The sequence below is a fragment of the Xiphophorus couchianus genome, chromosome 20, assembly GCF_001444195.1.
Source record: "Xiphophorus couchianus chromosome 20, X_couchianus-1.0, whole genome shotgun sequence".
Lineage (NCBI taxonomy): Eukaryota > Metazoa > Chordata > Actinopteri > Cyprinodontiformes > Poeciliidae > Xiphophorus > Xiphophorus couchianus.
In genome coordinates this window covers 307,166-329,314 of record NC_040247.1, presented here as the reverse complement: position 1 = coordinate 329,314, position 22,149 = coordinate 307,166, and the positions used below count along the sequence as shown (strand labels likewise).

The 22,149-nt window shown below is 40.3% G+C and overlaps 1 protein-coding gene across 1 annotated transcript in view; it reads right to left on the bottom strand.

Moving 5' to 3' along the window:
• The window catches only part of LOC114135751 (integrin alpha-5-like), a 52,295-nt gene that overhangs the window by 12,412 nt on the left and 17,734 nt on the right, over positions 1–22,149 (bottom strand). Inside the window, exons 8-19 of the mRNA XM_028003300.1 lie at positions 20,407–20,451; positions 20,224–20,267; positions 20,050–20,106; positions 18,379–18,431; positions 16,721–16,929; positions 16,000–16,191; positions 15,872–15,917; positions 15,270–15,383; positions 12,757–12,812; positions 12,161–12,318; positions 11,613–11,750; positions 2,105–2,172 (exon numbers count right to left, since the gene is read on the bottom strand). Of these exons, the coding sequence (XP_027859101.1) occupies positions 2,105–2,172; positions 11,613–11,750; positions 12,161–12,318; positions 12,757–12,812; positions 15,270–15,383; positions 15,872–15,917; positions 16,000–16,191; positions 16,721–16,929; positions 18,379–18,431; positions 20,050–20,106; positions 20,224–20,267; positions 20,407–20,451 (1,180 nt within the window). The remainder of the gene's footprint in view (positions 1–2,104; positions 2,173–11,612; positions 11,751–12,160; positions 12,319–12,756; positions 12,813–15,269; positions 15,384–15,871; positions 15,918–15,999; positions 16,192–16,720; positions 16,930–18,378; positions 18,432–20,049; positions 20,107–20,223; positions 20,268–20,406; positions 20,452–22,149) is intronic.

Here is a 22,149-nt window from a genome sequence, read left to right as displayed (position 1 = left end):
CGAGGTCCGTGGAGGGTTTGGACTGGGGGTCTTCTTTCATTCCCCCTCTTGCCCCCCGGTCTGGACGCAGTGACCCTTCTCTAGGTAGAATAACCAGATGATTTTAATTAGGCCAGGAAGCAACACTGATGGAATAGCACCAACTCTCAACAGATGCCGAGAGTGAAAAGGGAACTGCAGCCCACCGCTGAGACGCAACACAGTCACTTCATTTAAGAAAAAAGAAAACCCCAGGGTGAACGGAGGACGCTCAGTCAGAGCGTAACAAACACAGTGATAAACCTCGGGGTTCATCCTGGATGTTAAACGGCCCATCATTAAGGAATGTTGGCCCAGGAAAGCAAACTGCTGATGTTTTACAGCGAGGAGGAATTCTTCTCATGCGTGTGCTGAATCACTTGGCCTTGAAGCGGATCCTCAGGCAGAACTTTGGGCCTTGTAGCGTTGATTGGATTTCTGCTGTGAAGAGGAATCACATGGCCGCATAATTCAAAACACTCCTCATAACAGAGTTGGCTGCGTGGGAGGAGGAGCGAGAGCCTGCGTGTGTGTGTGTGTGTGTGTGTGTGTGTGTGTGTGTGGGTGTGTGTGTGTGTGTGTTCGCTCCACGAACTGGAGGGGAAACACACCGACTCATATCTCTCTGGTGTTCATTCACAAACAAAGAACGATTAAATATCCATCCTACCAGACTGATCCAAGAGTATTAAATCATTCTGGGACTTGCACAACCTGCTGCAGAAAATCTCAGTTCAGATGTGAAACGTGACACTCTGGGCCTTGGCAGCATTCAAAGCGGCTAATGCTCTTCTGAAGACGATCTCTTCTATTACGGCGCTTAAAATGACATTTCAACACATCAACAACTCTGGTTCAGTCCGCCATCTGTGTGCTGAGCTCAGATGCTACTAGAATTGATGTAGCTGAATTTGGGTAATGTCTCTTTAATTTTTTTTTTTTTTAACCCCTTCAGGGGGTCTTTTTGTGGGCTCTAGTGTCCCTTATATGATAGTAGGCTGAGAGGAAACGGGGAAGAAGAGGGGGGAAGACATGCGGTAAATGTCGTCGGGTCCAGGAGTCGAATCTGCGACGGCCGAGTCGAGGACTGAAGGCCTCCAAATACGGGTCGCACTAACCGCTACGCCACGCCCCATGTCTCTTTAATTTTTGTGTCTTGGAGCTGCCGCAGTGGTCGGCCCAGTAACACCAGTAACACCAGTAACACAGAATCAGAATATACTTTCTGAATCCCAAAGGAGAAACAGATTATTTGTTGACCAGTTACTTCATCCAAACTGTTATATATAAGCAAGTACAAATATAAAAAGATAGATACATATGAACAAAGAAATACAAATAAAATAAAAAATAAGTATGTACACAGAATTATCTGAATCTCTAAATAAATCTAGAAATTAGACAAGAGTATTTTTTTAAACTTATAGAAACTAAAAAAAGCCACAGCCAGAGGAGCGGCCACTAACCTGTTCTAGTCTGTCATCCATGAGATGATGCAGAAAATCATCTCATGTCAGATAATATTTTGTTCAGAAAGCACTCTGTGGCGTCTGCCTGTACGTGTTGAAAGGTTTAATATTTCCACATTGGTTGTGAACTTTCTGGAGTTCCTCCCTGCACCATCTGTGCTGCTGGAGGATTCAGCGACCGGAGCAGTTAGCACCGACGATGAGCACGGCGGGTTCTTATGATTTTGGTTTATATTGGACTTCTTACTGAACTTTACATGGGTATTTATGTAAAAATAAACATTTTAAAAAAAAATGCCTCTGGTACATATTTGTGGGTCAAAATTTCTAATTTCACTTATGAGCTCCAGACTGTATCAGAAGTAGATATAGTGACTGATGTCGTGTGAAAAAGCTGTAACATGGTGGAAGAGGCTACTGAGCAACAATCTGACAACGTGTTCAGAGTCTAAGCAAACTGGGTTTTAAATATTCTCCTTTTAGTGTAGAAATGTCTAGTTTGAGGAGTCTGAGTGTTTGGGGTTTTTTAACTAGAGCAGATTAAAGATGCTCAAGGTAGTGAAGTTTTTTAAAGATTTTTAAAAAAAGGAAAATTATGGCCTACACAATGTTCTCACCCAATAACAGCCAGTTTGAGGTCAGGGACACAAATGTTGTCCTCTCCGCAGTCCAGCTGAATCTGGGCCTGATGGGAAAACACAGAGACAAACGGCTTCAGGTAAAACAGGAAGTTCATCAGTTCTTTCACTTCATAGCTTTCTAATATTTCTGTTGACATTCAATTCACAGCAGATGTTTAAAATAATGAAAGAAATCACAGCAAATTATGGAGTTATGGGTGCAAAAATGAAATAATGAATGAAGTACACCTACAGAAATATATTAGATATTAGACGGGAAAGCCTGTTTTTTTTTTGGGTAATATCAACTTTAAGACGGCTGCTGCATGAAGAAGCTGCTCAGGCGTAACTTTCTCATAAATCGTTAAATCTGAAATATTCTGGGATCCTTCAGATTTTCTCTGCTCTTCAGTTTTTTCCATACAAATTTTCAGCAGCAAACTTTAAGCAAGTTTCTTTTTTTTTTCTTTTCAGCAGTGAGTCTTGTGCAGTGGCTGTGCATAGAGGACATTGCAGTAGAGTGCAGTACTTCTTATTTCTAATGAACAAAACACTGTACTTGTTTTTCTCTCTGGTTTTGAGTATTAAAAGTTTTGAGAACAAAAGTTATGAAATCCTGAGCTCCTGCCTCTTTTATCCTTGATGTCACAGCGTCACAATTTTCAGAATCGTCCTGGCAATAGCGGGACAAAACCCGCCTCGCCCTAAACACAGAAATGCTTCGGCTGCAGAGAAAACGTCTGACTTTAACTTCATCATTCTGCTAAAAGCCCGGTTCACTACAGGCAGTCTGAGACGGTCCACTGAGAGATATAAAGAATATCTGTCTTTATATCAGACATCCTGATATAAGACAGGGTTGTTTTTAGATGTATTTCCAACTGCAACTGTCACTGCGAGTCGCGACGCAGCTCAAAGCCCCGGTACCACCTGGTACCACCTGGTACCACCTGCTGACTGTTCACTCTGCTTCTCCTTCACGTTTCTACCAGGCGGGTTAAAGCCGCTGCTGGCGGGATCTGGGCTGGAGGTTCTGGGCTGTAAATAGAACTTTTTATTGCAGAACCTCAAGTGTTAAAGAAAGATTCGGCCCAGAGCATTTAGAGTCACAAAATAAACATCAGAGAAAAAACTGGAGCAATAATTAGAACCGCAGCAAAAAGCCAAACATGCCACAATGAAATGAATCAAAATGTCTAAAGCATCAGGGGACTGACAGGGGCCACCGGGGGATTAAAGGTGGATTCCTGAGATGCTCATCGCAGCAGCTGTTCCTCCAGGGCCGGCTCAAGGTAATATGGGGCCTTAGACAGAACCCCCCTCACTCCGGAACCCGTCCTAGTAAGAACCTCAGCATCGCTAACATGTTTACATATAGATAAGGTGAAGTATGTGAGAGGGAGACCAGGTTTATTGGCCGAGTTTAAAATCAATCACTGATTATTGGTTATTTGCTGTGATGTATTTGTGAACAAACCCAATTCAAACACAACGATCACACCATATTGTAGCCATGGTAACACAACAATCAAACTATCAAAAATGATTCTTTAAACTTTTACAAAGTAAACTTCCTAATTAAATCCTAAATGTACAATTTTTTTCTCAGCTGATGCATTAAATAAAATTTAATAACATTGACATTCTCTATAAATGATGCTACAGGTTTAGATCTATAGTCTGTGTTACAATTAAACCATTTCTAGGGGCCCCTGAATGTCTGGAGGCCCCTGAATGGCCCCTACCAGCAGCTAATGAGTTTTCTTTGCCTTGATATCTCAGTCTTATAATTCTAGATCTAGAGGTTTACCATCAAACTATTATATAGAACAGTGGTTCTCAAATGGGGGTACGTGTACCCCTGGGGGTACGTGGAGGTACTGCAGGGGGTACGTGAAGCTTTTCAAAATATCTTTAAAAAATCAGTAGGCTCCTCATAATAAGTCTTGGGAAAAATTATTTTGTAAAAAGTTCGATAAAATATAAATGTGTGTTCATGCACTGAATTTTATATTCAGTATTTAGTTTCAATATCCTTTAAAATAAAACGGTTTGACTGGTTTTATACCTTCCTGGTGGTCACCGTCTTCTGTTTTTCTTTTTTGTTTAACCATGCAATGTTTGCAATATGGATGTATTTGTCAGGTTCACTGATATAAGTTGTTTGGCTTTAATAAATCAGACAGTGATTTTACAGCACTGTACCTCTTTTTAATTCCAAAAATGTTTTGCCCGTGTCAGGGGGTACTTGACTAAAAATATATTTTTAAGGGGGTACATCACTGAAAAAAGTTTCTGATATAGAGTTAACCCCTTTGAGCTTTTTGGATCTATAAATCAGTCTGCAGTCAGGTTGTTCTAGAGATTAAATAGATATTATTAGGGCTTAATTAGTAAAATGGCTGCAAATTAGCTCATTTCATAACTTTATAACCTTTGACCTTCTCTCCTCTGGTCTGTTTAACAGCTACAGTCTCAGATCAGCTCAGCCCTCCAGGACTGTCAGCAGCAGAAACAGAAACTTTATACCTGTTGGGGAAAATATAGACTAGATTTGCTTTGCATGATGGCAATGATATAGTAGGATCCAATTAAATGCTTGATTAATATAGGTTGTTACTATGTTGTTGTACGGTGTTTTAAGATCTTGTTCAATTTGCCCTTTTCTAACTTTGAGCCCCTGGCCCTCCAAAGGTCTCTGCACGGCCCTGAATCCATTCATATACTCTCTATCTGAACTCAACCAGCAAACGTTGCCACAAAGCTCAGAGTGAACGACCATTCATCACTGCAAGATAAAAGAAACTTTTGCTTCATATGTGGAAAGAAAGCAAAGGAATAAGATGAAGGAGAGTCAGAAGATGAATTCCATCAAAACAATGACATTTCTGCGGAGAGCCTCCATCAAGAAGAGTTGGAACCTCAAAAACACAACTGGGACTCATTTCCCTTGTAGTTTTCTGGAACAGCTGAGTTTGTAGAAACCAAAAGGAAAACATGAATGGGATTTGATTTGGCAGGACTGACGTTTCCATATGAGCCCTTGATCTTTTCACGTCCTTCGGTCCTCTCTGCTCTTTGCTCTCATCCATCCGCAGCGTCGCGCTGTCAGCCACGCCACGGCCTCGTCTGCTCTACATGTGGGAAGCATTAGACTCCAAAATGAATGTCAGACAGAGCGAGGGACAAGGTCGGTGGAGGTTAGTGCCAAACTCTCAGTGAAGAATCCTCCTCCAACTTGTTGCTTTTCGATGTATTTACAGATTATATGAGTGAATCTTTTACTTCCAGTCGTCTTTACTTCAAGCCCACTTTCTTCTCTGTATTTAAGCATACTGTCATGTTCTTCGACCTCAATGAAGAAAATGAAACATGAGGAGAAAGGAAGATTTGACTTTAATCTCAACGTAAGCAGCATAAACCTAAGAAGCCCTGAAACTCTGAGCTGTAAGATGTGCTGTAAGATGAATCGGTACTCAGCATGCTGCGTTGACGTTTGTCAGGACTTATTGTGTCCTGTTCTTCCACTTAGTGCTTCTTTAAGCCTGCAGTGGTAAAAGTTGTCACTGGAGTTTCTCTCTGTTCTCCACTCATGCTGAACAGTGCCTAATGTTCCTTTTGTGCTCGGAAAGAATGTCTAATGTAGACGTGAACTGGAACACCTCGTAAAGTCAGAACTCAGAGTGGAAAAGTCTGAAGTTCTCCACCGACTCCGAACTCCACGTCCGAAACGGGGAGCAGAGGTGAAGTTTAACTTCTGATGGTTTGTGTCTCGATAAATCCGTCAGACATGTAGTCCTGAGCAACCGTTGTCTTTTAGCAAACTCTGGTGGCTCCATGCATGTGTTTAAAGGAGTTGAGGGGATTTGAAGTGGGGTTCTGTAAGGAAGGGATAAGCAGCCAACATCTTTCCTTGGAGTAGATGATTCTCTTTGCTTTCTATGGTTTGGTTATTGACATGCAGTATGTGGTTATTACTCTGTTATCCCCTGGTGAGACATGTGAGTAAGAGCCGATTTCACACTCACTTAAACCAGTGAAATTCTTTTACACAACTTAACTTTAACAACAATGTAGTTTGTGTTTTAAAAAGTGTTTTTTTCCCCCCAACCTTACTGGTTGGTTAAGGTCCTAGTTAATGTCTGTTCTCTCTGCTCAGCTCATGTTTTCTGTTTGGAGGATGGCTGCGCTGCCAGTGCCGCTCCTTTGATGCCCTCACTTCCCCTTCACTTACCTTCTCTCCACTTAGCTGTTTCCACTCACCTGTCTAATTGCTCCCCCAGGCATTTACCACTTCCTGTTCATTCCTGTGTTCAGTCATGTCAGTCCAGCCACATTGTTTTAGCTTCAGTTAGATAAGATATGATGTTATTGACTCCACCACAGAGAAATTCAGATGTTTAAAACCGCCAACGGAAGCAGACCAAAGAATAAAAGAATAAAGTTCAAAAATAAAACGATATTTTGAACTGCAGAAGTTAGGATAGACTATGGAGTATTTTAAATAAAATGTAAATAAAAAGAACACAAATTCATTGCTAGTACACAAACAACAATATAATTATATTATCATTTGTAATCACTATGATTTGGTGTTTGATTATTTATTTGTTCTCGTTGACAGAAGCTTCAATCAGCCGTCTGTATCTGAGTTTCTGTTACAAATGTGAACAAAATGTTGTCCATATTCCACTAATGTCGAAAGAACACAATTTTGCAATTGCAGTGTTTGCACTAAATTAAAAAAATGCTATTAAAATCAGACATGAATACATTTGTTCATGCGATAAGTTCTGTAACGGATAGTGAACTATTTAAAATAAATTGCCCAAATAATTTATATTTGTAGACTATTGTTGTAAATTATTCAAAGTGAATTTTCTAAATTAAGATTGTCGCAGATTGTTTATTGATGTTTGTCTGTTTTGATTAGCATTGTTGGTGGTTTTTATTTTGTTTTGTTTAATGGTATTTACACTTTGTAATGTTTCGGGGGGTTTGTATGTACCTCACGGGCTGCCATAGCTAATAGGGCAGGCCCTATAAAGCTGGTAGAATCATTGTGCCAATCAATGACTGGAACTGTAAAAACGCGAAGAAATCAACTCTTAGTGTTCCCCAGTGAAAGCAGCGAGGTACGTTTTGTTTTGTTGTTTGTATTGTAAGTTTATGTTTTGTATTCTAATATTTGTATATGTTTTAGTTTTTATTGTGATTGAGGTGACTGTGATGATCATGGTGGATCTGAATCAAAGAAAAATAAAACGATAAATTCACCCGTTGAGACTGGCTGAGTAACTCAACTGCTGGTGAGCTGCTACAAGTCCTTAAAAAACATACTGCGCCATCATCCTTCAGCTACTTCCTGTCGTCTTCTTCGTGGTTTTTGCCAGCAGTAACATCCGGTTGTTGGCCATGTGATTCGTGCGATGCAACAAAAAAAAAGCATTTCTATTGCAGTTTTGCGACATAAACTAATTGCAATATGGCCTAAAAGCACCTCATCCCGGGACAGAAACTTTTTTGTCCGAATTTTTTCTTTTTTTGTAATTGCAACGTTTAAGTAAATTTACTTTCATAATTGAATTTGCACAATTATATTGTTGTTATGGCTTCGATGTGACATGTGAAAAAGTTCAAGGGTCAGTGGTGTAAATACTTCTGCAGAGCAAACTTTCTTCATCAGTGCAAAGATGCATCTAAGGAAGATCAGACCTTTTGCCTTAGAGGGGAAACTTTTATGCCTGAGTTTACATGCAGCGACTAATGTGTGTTGAAACTTCTCAGTCCTCCAGCTTCCTGATTATTTTCCACTTCACATGACAGATTTTCCATGTGGCCTCTGACCACATAACACTGGGTGCTGGGATCATCTGATCTTACATTTAAACTGAAAGAAGAGGGTGAAATTTCTGGCACGTCACGAGAAAATGACAGATGAGGCGTTTAAAAACCAATCGCGTTCTCGCTTTGCCGTGAATCGCTCTCATAGCGTTGCAGGTTGTGAGGCTGGGCCTATCACCTCACGCAAGACAGGAGCCTGCACAACAAACCAGGAGCAGATGTGTGAGCAGCGAGCAGCGCCCCACCCAGATTGAGCTGTCAGAGCTTCCTTTGTGTTTGTGCAGAGCCGTGACCCATGTGGCTCCGCAGACACTCCCCTTCTGTATGTATGAAACACAAACAGGAGCAACGAGACGCCGCCTCAGGTTTGGGATGCACCGATCTACTATTCTATACCAATATAGGTTTGGTATCGGCCAATAATGAGCCGATACTGGAAAACAGCTAAAATTACTTAAAATGTTTCTTTTTAAAAAAAACACAGACATGAACATAGTGAATTACACATTTATCTGATAACTCTGCACCAGTAGAACACTTAAACACACCAGTAGCTTCACAAGCCTGGTCAAACACACAAAAACACCTGGAGTTTGTTCAGTCAGTGTAACTAGGAAAATAACATCCAATGTAAAATCAAAAATAAAGGAACTGAAAACGACAAAAACAACAAGTTGACTACTTTGATCAAACATGTAACAAATAAACTGCAACAAACCTTCTGTCAAATGGTTCAGTAAGTGTGATTAGGAATTCTAAATGTAATGTAAAATAATTAATAAAAAATGGCGTTGCTCAGAGCACAAAGCATAGAATTGGACTGACTAGATCTGCCCTCATGGATCGCCACCGATACCCAACCTAGAATTTTGTTCAATATCAGGATCGATACAGATATTAATATTGAATCAGTGCATCGCTACTTCAGGTGTCAGCATCAATAAAAAAAATCCTTTAACTTACTCTGCTTTGAAACAACAATCTATTCTCATTTTAATCCATTTTCTGCATTAACAGGATCACAGGGCGTTCTGCCGGGGTGAGCAGAGGAAGTCACAGGCGTGTGCGGGGCGGGCGGCTCTATTTTTGCACGTGGTGATGTTTATGACATCATCCGCTGTGCTCTTGTGGTGACCATCAGTTTGGTTCCTAAAACTCAAGCTCTGTGGCCGTGTAAGTGGTGTGGTCTCTGGTTTCACTGTGGTCAGTTAACGTTCAGGCGTAACTCCTCACAGAGCTGCGCTCTCTAACCTCAGAGGTCTGAGAGAAGGCTGGACCAAACGGATCATTCGAGACAAATCATCTCCTATTTCACTCCTGCTGAATCAGAAACCACTTTTATTCACCGGGTTTGTGCAACAGTTTGATCTTCATGGAGAAATGAAAAAAATCTGGCAAATCAATGTTCAGAAGGTTTTATTAGGAAATAGAGGTAAAATCTGTCTACACAGCAAAAGCTTTTTTCAACATGATGTGGGTCGTCTTCTCTTTGGCTACGTTCACTCTGTAGGTCTAATTGCATAATTCTGTTTTTCTGTATTTTCCAGGCACATACAGTCATTTTATAGCACAATACCTATTTTAACTTCAGTTGTTATAAAAATGTTTTACATAACATATATGACTTAAAAGAAATTTGACTTTATAATTTAACACTTTGAAATTGGGCCTCAGTCTCTTTAAAATCTCCTGCTCTTTCTGAAGCTCCGCCTTCAGGAAGTCATCACAACATGGCTCCTCTATTGACCTTTCAGCAACGTTTTTTTTTTGCTAGTGTTTCACTGAGAATGAACTCAGCAGATGTTTGCTAATTCCTGCTGGCTAGTCTGAAGGAGCAGAGTGGAGGAGTGAGGTGGCTCGCACGCTTGGAAACTGCAGTTCAGAGGAGGAGCTGCGTCACCAAGGCAGAGCTATGCCCACCCAGGCATTTAGCACAGCTGAATGGTTGCCATGGAGATTAACGGATTTCTCACACAAGCATGAAAGAATCAAGGCAAAACTCCAGGTGTGTTTATGATGAGGGAATATCATTATAACATGATGTAAAGCTCAGAAAAGCTGACTTTACATAACACTGCCCCTTTAAAACAACAACCTTCTAGTCGTGTGAGTCCCTTGCCTGCAGTCTGTGTGTGTGTGTGGGTGGGCGTGCGTGTGTGTGTGGGAGCTCAGTCAGCTGAGTTCAGCTCCACTAATCGGTTCTCTTTACCTGAACAAGAGTCAGAAAACAAACAGAGTGAATGAATGTGGTTACGGCCAAATGAAGCCGGTTCTAAACGTGTTTCATTGGACTGCTTCAACTTCGCCAGCGATAAACGGAGGCTTGGAGACTTGGACGCGTTTTATTCCTCTGAACTGTAGAAACACAAAGAGCCACACGAGATGAGCAGCTGAACAGAGACTGAGCCAGAAAAAAGCACAACTATGCTAAATGTTTCTAAAGCTCCTGAATTCACCGAGGTTTGATTGATTATCTTTGCTCCAGAGTGTGTCAATGTGCAGACACTGTGCAGACGTGGGCAAACCCAGGATAAATAAATGGCCTTGTGCTGTGCAGATGCTGTTCTTTAGCAGGATCAAAGATCCCAACCATGCATTTTCAATGATTCAGTTAATGTCCAGACCTAGAAGCAATTTCAAATCTGTGGTGAGATAAAGACACTGGCCATCCAATCTGATAGTAATTAAGATATTTGAAAAAGAAGAATGAGCAATAATTTCAGTCTATAGATAAACAGAGCAGGTAGAGACCTAAAAGATTGAAGCTCTAACTCCAGGAAAAGGTGGCACTGACTCACGGAGGCTAACTAGAAATGATTTCCAGACTTTTCTGATTTTTTATTTATCGTGTCATTCTCCTTCTACTTCATAAAGCACAATATGTTCTCACAATCACTGAAAATTCCACCTCAATATGAAGGATGAGGATTGATGTTCTGCTTTAAAGCCCAGCAATAGTAAAAATCTGAGTGTGTATTCACACCGGCCCTGTTGATTTTGTTGTTAATGGAACTCCAGTCCGTTTCCCGGGGAAATCCCGTCCATTTGGTGAGATGTAAAGGCTCAAGCAAACCCTGACGAGGACCAAAAAAGTGAACTTTAGTCCACCTACAAACCTCAGTCCATGGTTTTGAAAACATTTAAAAGTCATGGAGTCAATAAATGCAACAGAGGATGTGAGAGCAGCGCAGCAGACTGAGCACTTCATGTCCTCTGAATGAGAGATAACTTGTGGTAATTTCTGCTTTAAATGCCATTTCCACACCAGCTGAAAATGTAACAAATGTTGGAATTTTGATCTGCCATGGAGCCAAATGTAGCGAATGTGACAACACAAAGCTTTTACAATATTCACAGAATCGCTGCACTGTGAATCTTGTGACTCAATCCCCTGATGGCTGTGGAGGAAAATCACTCGCAAACAGCAAACTTTACAATTTTATCAAACTTAAAACATTTAGAAACCTCAGAGTCGATATATGCAACAGAGGATCTGAGAGCAACGCAGCAGACTGAGCACTTCAAGTCCTCTGAATGTCAAAGAAACCGCTTTGACCCGTGCCACCATTCTACCAGCAGTGAGAACAGACAATCCATTCATTATGTTGGAACAGTAATGTTTATGGTGGGTCCTGCGCCAAGCAGGACATAATGATCCTACCTTCTGCTCCACACGTTGCTCTGTCTGGTAGTCGAGGATGGGACTGAGGCCGTGTTGATCCGCCGCCACCCGACCATCCAGACTGAAGTTCAGGCTGATGTCGATGGGAGAGAGTTTATCCCGAAACTCGTCCTCGGCCTGCGGCAGAGACAGAGACAGTGAAAAACCCAGCAGTTACAAGCTGGAGAAGGAGACGGCAGAAAAAGCATGCAGAAGAAAAGAGATCGCAAACTGTAGTTGAAGTCAAAACACTGAGTCACTGTGGGGAGTTTTTACAAATGAGGGGACTGAACTAGTGACTCGTGACTCCAACCCCCAGCCAGTCAGGGACACAAAGTTTTCTGATGCTGCATTTTCAGCCTGACTCCACAAAGTAGGTTTTAAAAAAGGTGTTGGTACCAGGTAACCATTATTGGTGTAAAACTATTATACCTGAGTCCAGCTTCACTGAGTAGGTACTAGAAGAAAAGGGTATTGGCTCACTAAACAAATACTTTGTTTATTGCTATTGCTGTTTTTTGAGGGGAACACACAGTTCAAAGACTCACCCGCAGGTAGATTTTGATTTCATGGCAGAACCTTTGACCATTTGTGAGGTTTAGGGTCCTCAGCAGGGTGGGCTGCTGGCTCTCCAGGAACAGCGCCCTCCTCACAGACTCCTTCTGGTTCTGCTTTGCTCTGTCTAGCTGCACTTCCACCAGGAAGCCTTCAGAGTCCACACAGTGGTGGAAACACGCATAGAAAAAAAAAAGTCCATCATCTCATTGCTTTTGGAATGTCAACGTATGCATAGCCACAGATAAACACTCTGACTGAAGGCAAACACACATGCACAGATAAATCCTCTTTTCTCTTCTGTGCTTCTACTGAGAAGCGCATAAAACATCATCACACACCACATTAAAAACGCAGCAGAGACAATACAGAACACCATACTTTAAATAAACACACACACACTTCTCTAAACCGTACCCTGTATTTACACAATTGCTCTTTCATCTTGATCCTAACTGCCAAATTGAATGCAGAGAGGTCCAGCATACTTGTGGCTGCACAACAAAAGCAAGGTAATGGGGACCATGTGTGTGTGTGTGTGTGTGTGTGTGTGTGTGTGTGCCACTGTGTAGGGGTGAGCATGTCTTACCTAAATGAGAGGGGAGGTGCTTCCCATAGGCCTCCAGACAGAACCTGGTGCTCACACTGCAGGTAGAACAAGAAGAAAAGCTACTGCTGTTCATTCATTCTCCATTATTTAGTCGTTGTTCAAGCACAAAGTTACAGTAATCTACAGTAACTGAACAGGCTGATGTTCCTCCTTGATATGGATATGTGGGTAATGTAGTTGGACATGGTTTTGGGGAGGTGAAACCGAGCTGAGAAATATATTTACAGGGATGTGAAAAAGTGTTTCTTCTGTCCTGATTTCCTTTTTTTTAAAATATCTGTCAGACTTCAGTGTTTCAGAACATCACTCTAAATATTAGTCAAAGGCAACACAAGTAAACAGAAAATACATTCACCGACTCCAGGCTCAGGCCTGAGTACTGCCACACCTTCTGTTTATCAAGGCATCAACAGGACCTGCCTGTGACTCGATGGGCAGAGCTGTCTTACAACTTCAAGGTTGCAGGTTTGATTCCAGCTTTCTCCCGTAACATCAGGATGTGGCGGGAGAAAGGAAAAACACTCAACCTCAATCTGAAACCAACAATGATCCAAAACACACCATCTCTGAATATGTGAAGAAAAACTAAGTGCAGACTTTGGAGTGGCCTAGTCAAAGTCCTGACTTGAATCTTATTGGTTCTGTGGCATGAACTTAAGAAATGCTGGTTCCTTGTGGCTGAATTAGAACAATTCTGCAAAGATGGGAGGCCAAAATTGCAGTTGTTGCTGCTGCTGGAATCAAGTTTTTCCTCCCTTAATAATAAACAACTGGATTTACAAACTGCATTTTGTGGGTTTTTTGTTTTGTCTTTGACCAATATTTAAATTGGTTTGATGTTGTGAAACACTGATGTGTGGCAAACGTGCAAAAACAAAAAAAAAGGAAATCGGGAACGAGACAAACATAATGTTACACCCCAGTTCACAGAAGTTTTAAATTCAACCATGATCTGGATTTATTTTTATCTAGACTGATCAAAGCTTCAGAAAAACTCTTATCTTAATGTTGTTCATGTGTGTCAGAAGTGGAAAATAGTCCAGACTGACGCTTATTCACAAACTGGTTTCTGTGGTTCTGACTGACAGCAGCAGGTTGGAGCAAGACCTAAGGGAGCCAGCGAGGGTCAGGAAAACAACCTGTCTTTTCTTACTTATATCTATCTATTTCTCTTTCTCTCTCTCTTTCTTTCTTTCTTTCTTTTCATTTTCCAATCTATGAAAAGCCCCCCCCCTTGCAGATTTCTTTGTATTTTACTTTCCTGTTGCACTTAAATATTTCAGATGACCAAATAAATGTTTGTATGACACACAAAGACAACCTGAGTAAACGGTGATTTCATTCGTTTATGGAGAAAAATCTCTGCAGCCCAGCCTGACCCTCTGTGACCCTAATGACTGGTTGTTCTTCTCTTGCTATCAGGTGGAATTTTGGCTGACTCTGCAGAATTGTTTTCATTAAGCCACATTGGAGAGTTTACCAGCATGAATGGCCCTTTTGTATCATCTCAAACGTGTTTGTGTTCGTACTTCGACTAGGCCACTTCAAAACATTTATTTTGCTTCATCAGAGTGATTCCAAAGTCGATTTGCTGATGTGCTTTAGGTCATTATTCTGGCAGCTCTAGACTCGCACTATACCAGACCGTGTTTGGTTCAGGGCAGACCTAAGAGGATGAACACCTTCCAAAAAGTTTCATTTTGACTCATCAGTTCACAGAACAAGTTTTAAAAAGTCCTAAAACATGAATCTTTGACGTTCTCTCTGGTCACTTGTGGTTTTGGTTTTCCTGTATGGAAGCCATTTTTGCCCAGTCGCTTTCTTATTGTTGAGTCATGAACTTTGACCCTAACTGAGGCAAACGTTCAGTTAGTTTGAGTTTTGGTCATACAGCACCACTTGAAAATAGCATCCTAAGAGCAGGTGTTAAACATATTTTTTTACTAAACCCACATTTCTGTTTTACAAATGCTTTTCTTATTAGTCTGATGCAATATTCTAATTTAGTATTTTTTTTATAAGCTGTAAGTGAAAAATCAGCATAATTAAAAGACGTAAAAACCTTCAACATCCATCTGTGTTTAGGGTGTGAATAGTTTTTCACAAAAGTCAAAACACAGATTGCTGACAAAAGTCAGGAATCCGTGTTAAGCTCCTAACTGCACAACTATTTTCTGCTCTTTTTCCATTTTTCTTCCAGCTGTTCTGCCTTTTTTCGTCCTCACATCCTTCTTGTTGCCAAGGCAACAAGAAATAACAAGAAGCACTAAAACAGTACTTCCTTGTATTCGCTTAAAGAGGCTGAGATTAAGACGCCTGCCAATTTGGCTGACGCCACACATCAAATCTAAAACTGTTCCACACTTACGGCTAGGAAGTGGAAACTGTGGAAAGAGACTGAAAGCAGAATAAGTTCTCCCACTCTGAACAAAAAAAAACCATTTATGTGTTGGACAAAAACTAGATAAAATGGAAATAGGCAGAGTCCATACCAGGAAACGGAGACGTTTCTCTCTTCTGTGATGAGCGAACAGGTCTTCTCCTCCGGGCTGAACATGGCCGGCTGCACGGTGAGAGAAGCACCGGCTCTCACTATCGGCCGCGCTCTGATGGGGAAACACACAGCACGACTAAATGGCAAAGGAAATGTATGGAAACATCTGAATACGGACACAGTATAAAAAATACGTTAAGAAACAAATCCTCTTGGGACGTTCTACCACTCAGCATTTGGGAATCTCTCTAGTAATCCTATTTTTTTTGTAATTTATCAAATATCACTGTACAAAATAAATTGTACACTACATTAGAAAAAAAGCATAAAGTAAGTGTGTGTTTGTAGTTTTCCCACAGTCAGTAAACATATGGAAGATGAATCACCATCCAGTGTTTTTCAGCACTTTTTCACAGAAGAATAAAGGGAAGGTTCAGTCTCATTTTGCACAAACAGCCACTGCTTTGTGTTGGGTCCATTACATTAAACCCTATAATTCATTCAAGTTTATTAAAATGTGACAAAATGTGAAACAGTTCACAGAGTGTGCATACTTTTTGTCAGACACTCACTGTAAATGTGCAAAGTGAGGAATAATACCTGTACAGGACGGCCTTATCAAGGCCGAAAGCACCAACAATCAGATCTGCAAAAAGCAAAATGAAGACATCAAAGTAGAGGCTTCATAGGTAAAAGTTGCATAAATGACGAATCCCGCTCTCTCGTACCTGGGTAGCCGTTCTGATCGATGTCCATGTCGCCTCGCAGAGCAAAGCCGAAGCTGGCAGGGAAAGAGCTGGAAGCCCATTGGCCAGAAAGAACCTGAGTGGGCGTGTCCTTCAGACCTCCTGCGTGACCGTTATGGATGAAGACCACGCCCTGCTGCTGGTCTCCGCCGTACGGACAGCCGACGGCCACGTCTGATTTCAGACAGCAACAGAGCAGCATTAAAGCTCTCCATTCATGTGTTTGAACTGGAACGTTGCCAGGCAACATGATGTGGTTGTAAGTGTGAACAGGCAGCAAAAATTCTCAGACGATATCAGGAGATACTGACTTTTTCCTAATGGGATCTACTGTTTTTGACCTTTCACCTTTTCTGCGTCATACTCATTCAGGCAAAACATTCCGTTTTCTCATCTCTACTAACTTCAAGTTTGATTGAGGAATATTGATTTCTATCTCTCTTCTTCTATATCTTGAACTTGTGTCTCTTTATGTGAGAGACTCATCAGCGGTGGTGAAGCTCCTGCTAATCTGCTAATAACATAGCAAAAAATGTCCCAAGTCTTTTCTAAAGAAGTAGGTTTATGTGAATGTGGCAAGATAAACAACTTCTGACCAAAAACCCACAATTTTGCACATAGTTGTGGTGAGAAACCGCAGGCAAATAATTAGATATTGTATCATGGAAGTCAGGACTTCATTAGGTAAAAGGTGCAGGCGTACCGTTGAAGCCATCCTGGTTGAGGTCACCCAGAGGAGCCAGAGAGGTGCCAAACCGACCGAAGACCTGTGAGCCCAGCAGATGGGTCTGAGCCGGCTCCAGACGCAGCGGGCCCCTCTGGAGGTAAACGTACACTTTCCCCAGCTCCTCCAGACGCCCGTTGAACCCCGGGTGCATGAATGTCGGCGCTCCAACAACCAGATCATCCAATCTGTCAACAGTGTGGAAAAGACAGGATTCTTAATAATAAAGACAGAAAGATGGATGCGAGAGAATATAAAGATGGAAAGAGAGAATATAAACGCACTTTGGATCGTGTTTAAAGGAACCAAAGGAGCTCAAGGACTCCTGAAAAACAGAACTGAAACACTGACTCTTTTCATGTGACGTCTCGCTTCAGAAAGTGGCCCAATGTGCCATGGCGGACATCAGAAAAACATATGAGTGATTATTCCTGTAAATTGATTTCAGTATAAAAGTAGCCATAAGGCGCTGCAGGGTTAACAAAGACAGAGGATGGTGACGGATACCAGCCAGCAGTTGTAAGAACTGGCAGCGCTCTGTGTATTTGTGTATTTGCAGTGAACGCTTAACGTTTGTATACTTCATAAGTCAGTAAAATTACTAAGTTGCTATTAAGTATAGAATTTTTACCAAGGTATGTGTTTAATCATTAGTAGCCATGGGGGAAATGCCTGACCATCATGTAACCTAGCATGTACATAAAAACCCAGGTAGTATCTAGACTTTTGTACACTTTTAAATCTGCTCTGATGTAAGGAGAAACACTGTTGACAATTTTAGCTAATCAACAGACACTCAGGAGGGAGAAGGTCTGCGTTCATAAGCTAGCTATTTCCAACTTTTGTAAATACTGTTAGCTTATGAACCCCAAGCAGGTGAGCTACTTCCACAGACAAATGTAACTTCACTGCAAAAACACCAAATTTTACTAAGTATATTTTTCCTAGTTTTAGAGTAAATATCTTAATACCTGTGAAATAAGAGAAAACCAAATGAAAAGTAACATTTTAGCAAGATATAGTAGCTTTTTAAAAGTCAATTGTTCCTTAATATTGATGAAAACGTTCTAGTCATTGGCAGATTATTTCACTAAAAACATGGGCAAAATATATTGTTATAAGAATCATTGTGTGCAAGTACTTTTTATTCAATATTAAGGAATTATTCACTTAAAACTAGCTCATAAAGTTTTAAAGCATAGATTTCTGAATCAGAAGTCCATGCTTTAAAGTTGTTTGTATGTTAATTTTGTCTTGTTTCAAGTGTACTAAGATGTTTGCACTGGAAACTAGACCAAAAGATAGTTGGTATGATTTTGTATTTTGTCTGTGTTGACTTGAACAAGTGGAAGCCTCCATCCTGGCGCCTCAACAGGGTGAACTGTCATGGTTACAAAAGGTCAACAGAAGGAAGGAAAGTTCTTGGCCTCTTGGAAAATATAAGTCTACTGTTCATCTGCATGGGAAGTGTTCAAAACTCCCTCAGTCGACAGCCGCTCCAGTGAAATCCACACACACACACACACACACACATTTATCTCCTGTTTTAGCGTATTCTCCCTTTGCTCTTATTTCAACCATTTTACATGCCACTACTTGGTGCCACCATGTGCGTCACTGCGCCTCCCTTCACTTACCCGTCGTTGTTGATGTCAGTAGCCGCCACTGCGTAGCCGAAGTAAGACCCCATCTGGAATACATTTCAAACAGGGCCGAGTTAGCCTGTAATCACACCACGGTGCACAGATCCTTCTCTTTTCTTTCATTTTCTCCTGCCTGTCCCTTTCATCTCCTGTCCCCTCCACCACTACCACTCCACAAGATTTGCTCCAAATCTCTCAATACCACAATCCCCTGGAGTCTTTTTTCTCCCCTTTCATGGAAGCTCAGTGTTTGAGCTCCTGCAAGACTGAAGTAACACAAGGAGCTGGAGAACTGGGAGATTCAAAGTGTTTCTGGACGACAGAACTGGTCCCTGGTTTACTTTCTTGGGGATTAAATTCAAACAAATTAATTTTGTAAATTGTGTTATCCTGAATATTGTCACCTTCCTAAAATAATTGCACAACTCCTTTACTTGCTGTTTTTTTTTTTTTTTTTTTTTTCAAAAATAACTTTTGCTAAAAAATGGTTTATGCCATTATTTTAGGAAGGTGATGTGTAGCTACAGAATGATTTATGTTGAATTCTGTTGTAAGAGAATCCAAATACAATATTTCATCGTATTCATGTAGAAAATAGCCAAACTGAAGCTAAAACTAAGAGCTAAAACATTTGAAGAGTTCAAACGTTCTCAGAAGTTTCTGAGAGATTTCTTTTAATGTTAGGGACAATTGAGTAGAAAACACTTACACCATAGTTTTCAAATGTTCTCTTTTTTCACAAATCAAAACACAACATAACCTGAAGTGGGCGTCCAGATTACATAAAATTCCAATGCAATTGCATTAAAGTTTGAGATTATACATGTGAAAAAGTTCATGGAGTAAAAATATATTTTCAAGGCACCACCATGTTGTACGAAGTCATCCTATAAATAACGGTGATGCTAAGCCTGTCACAATAAGCCATCAATCAATCACATGACAAATTAAAATAGGCTCAATAATCTCCTTTTGCTGACTTTCCTTGTTTCTCTCGTTCCACTATTAGTTTACAAAAGTCCTAATTGGCAGTTATGTCTATTTTTCCAGTGTGAAGTGTTATTTAGTAATTATATTGTATTGATTTTGAGAGAGAGTATTTGTATTATTATGCCATTATTATAATATTACTTAAAAACGGTAATAACGTCACGTTCCTAAAATAATGGGCTAGGTAATTTTTTTACCAAAATGATTTTTTCTTTTTTCCTAAACCATCTTTTGACAAAAAATGACTTGAGCCACAATCATTTCCAGGACAATATATTTGTCAAGCAAAACGTGTAGGTGTTGCTATCAAAGAGAATTTAAAGCAGTCTATTAAAAATTGGTAAAGCACATATGACTTCAACATGTAACCCAAAAACCACCTAAAGCAGAAGGTCAGGGGTAGGAAGTTTCCCTTACTAAAGCAGAATGAATCTGAGTATAAATGGCGAACTTTGTGCTGCTGCTAAATTAAGCCAGTGACATTTCAGTCACTGAAATGATTCATCATCCCTGAGTGTGTTTTCAGAATGTTGGTTTAACATCCAAACCCGCCTCCGTTGTGAAACCAGCACCGTATTCTGTTTTTGGATTTAGTTTAAGGCTTTTCAGGAACTTCCAGCAGTGCTCACTGTAACCTTTGACCCCTCTAATGGGTCAAGCTCTGGAAACACATACCTGTTCACCCGTCAGGTTCAGCACAGACTTCAGGTCCTTCCCACTTAAAATGGACACCTACAACAAAACACGGATTTCTATTTTATTAAGAAGAAAAACAGCAATTTGACATCTTTAAACTGTTTTTAAGCTTCCATTTCAAAATGTACGGAACAGTAATAAGAAACTCCTTACTAAACCATACAGCATGAGTCCTTTCGGAACTCCTGCGATGAAATCTGCAAACAGAAACAGGCAATCAGTCCTCGAGTTTTCAAAGGCTCCCGTTTCCTGAAAAGACTTAATAATCCCCTTCCGTTTCAACACAAACATGTATGTTGTTACTCCGGCTCTCTGTACTGTAAATATGACCCTCACCTTCCTCAGCGTCCCCACTGAACTCGCCGCTGGTCACAGAGTAACCTGCAGGAGAGGCGGAGTGGGAGGAGGACAGAGCAAGGCATCGGAGATTCATTACAGTGGCTGCAGGATTGCACAGTTTTACATTTCAAGAGTAAATCGGCTTAATGGAAACACACCAGTATAAAAAAAAACTTTGTTTTTCTATTAAAAGTTTTGCTGCTAGGATACGGTGGTTTTTCAGCCGATTTGAAATGTGTTTTTTTTTTTTGCAAAACTGCAATGGAAACCCTATTTTCACATGACACGAGTCACATGATCAACAACCGGAAGTAGCTGGAGGATGATGGTGAGGGGTGTTTTTAATGACATTGTGTGAACAAACGTATTCATGTGATTTTAAATGTGTTTCTTAAACACCAACATGGCAAAACTGTGTCATTTTGACATTATACTCGCATCAGTAACGGAAACACAGCTGATGTCATCGATGACAACACGTTGAATGACTTGAAGTTTTCTCTAATCATGATCAACAGTTCAGTTTTAGATGTTATACAGAAACATTTCTTCCTCTAGAAGCAAAACGTTTCCAGTTAGGACTGAAACAGTTAATCGGAGTAATAGTGGTAAATCGATTATTGAAATAATCGTCAACTAATTGAGTAATTAATAGATTTTTAATTCAATCAACGAATTAACATTGATTGAAGTGCACCTTAAGTTCACTTGCTTAAAGTGGACTTGTTTTGAGTCCACTTTAAGCAAGTGGACTCAAAAAGAGGAAACTTGCTTAAAGGAAAACATAGTCGGAGCAGGGAGGAAGGCAAAACTGAACAGAAAACAAACATTTTAGATTTAAAAAAACTTTGTCTGTAAATATGTTCTACCCTGAACTCCTCAAATGGCTTTAGCTTCAAATTCTGTCACAAAAATGATCTTAATTATCACCCACTGCACTTCAATTAACTGATCAATTATTAATCAGTTAATCCAAAAGTCACCAGATCTTTCCTGCACTGTACTGATAACAAGAATAAAAGGAATTGTTATTGTATTTTAGGCAATAACATGTTCATTTTCTTATCCAGAAAAGAACTGAGTTGTTTATTTAATTTTTAAATGTATCTCTATAAAATTAGCTTATGTGGCAAAGTGAAAAATCTGCAAAATGTGTCAAAACAAAATTCCAATTAATTGTCAATTGTCAGAATAATCAATAGTTGCGCCAGAGTTGGTTTGGAAGCAGACTGTGGGTCTCGGCCCGGTTGCTTGGAGTGTGTTCACAGTTCACAGCTGCATGTGTGTGGTGTGAACACAGCCAGAGCTTTCCTGCTGACAAACCCCTGACTTACTGAGTAGGTGGTTACATTTATAAATGAAGGAAAAACATGCATCACCTTCACTTTATGTTCTACTTTGTGGTAAGCCAATAATATAAAGACAAATGCTTGGAGCAGAGTAAAGCACACAAAGGTTAAGCGATTTATTAAATATTATATTTAGCTACAAGAATGCTGTCACCATCAAATAAAAAACATTTTCTGACTAACATTAGTTTTCATATCCTAACAACATAAGACTGCATGTAGGTTTTATAACGTGAAAAATAAAAGGTATTTTATTCTCTTAATAGTGATAAAGTTTGTATTTCCACCATGGGATATTCCAGGCCGTTGCTCCTGGCCAGAGGAGAGGATCTCAGTGCTTACTGAAAGCTGACCACCAGATTGTGACATGAAGTATCTCGAGGGACGTCAT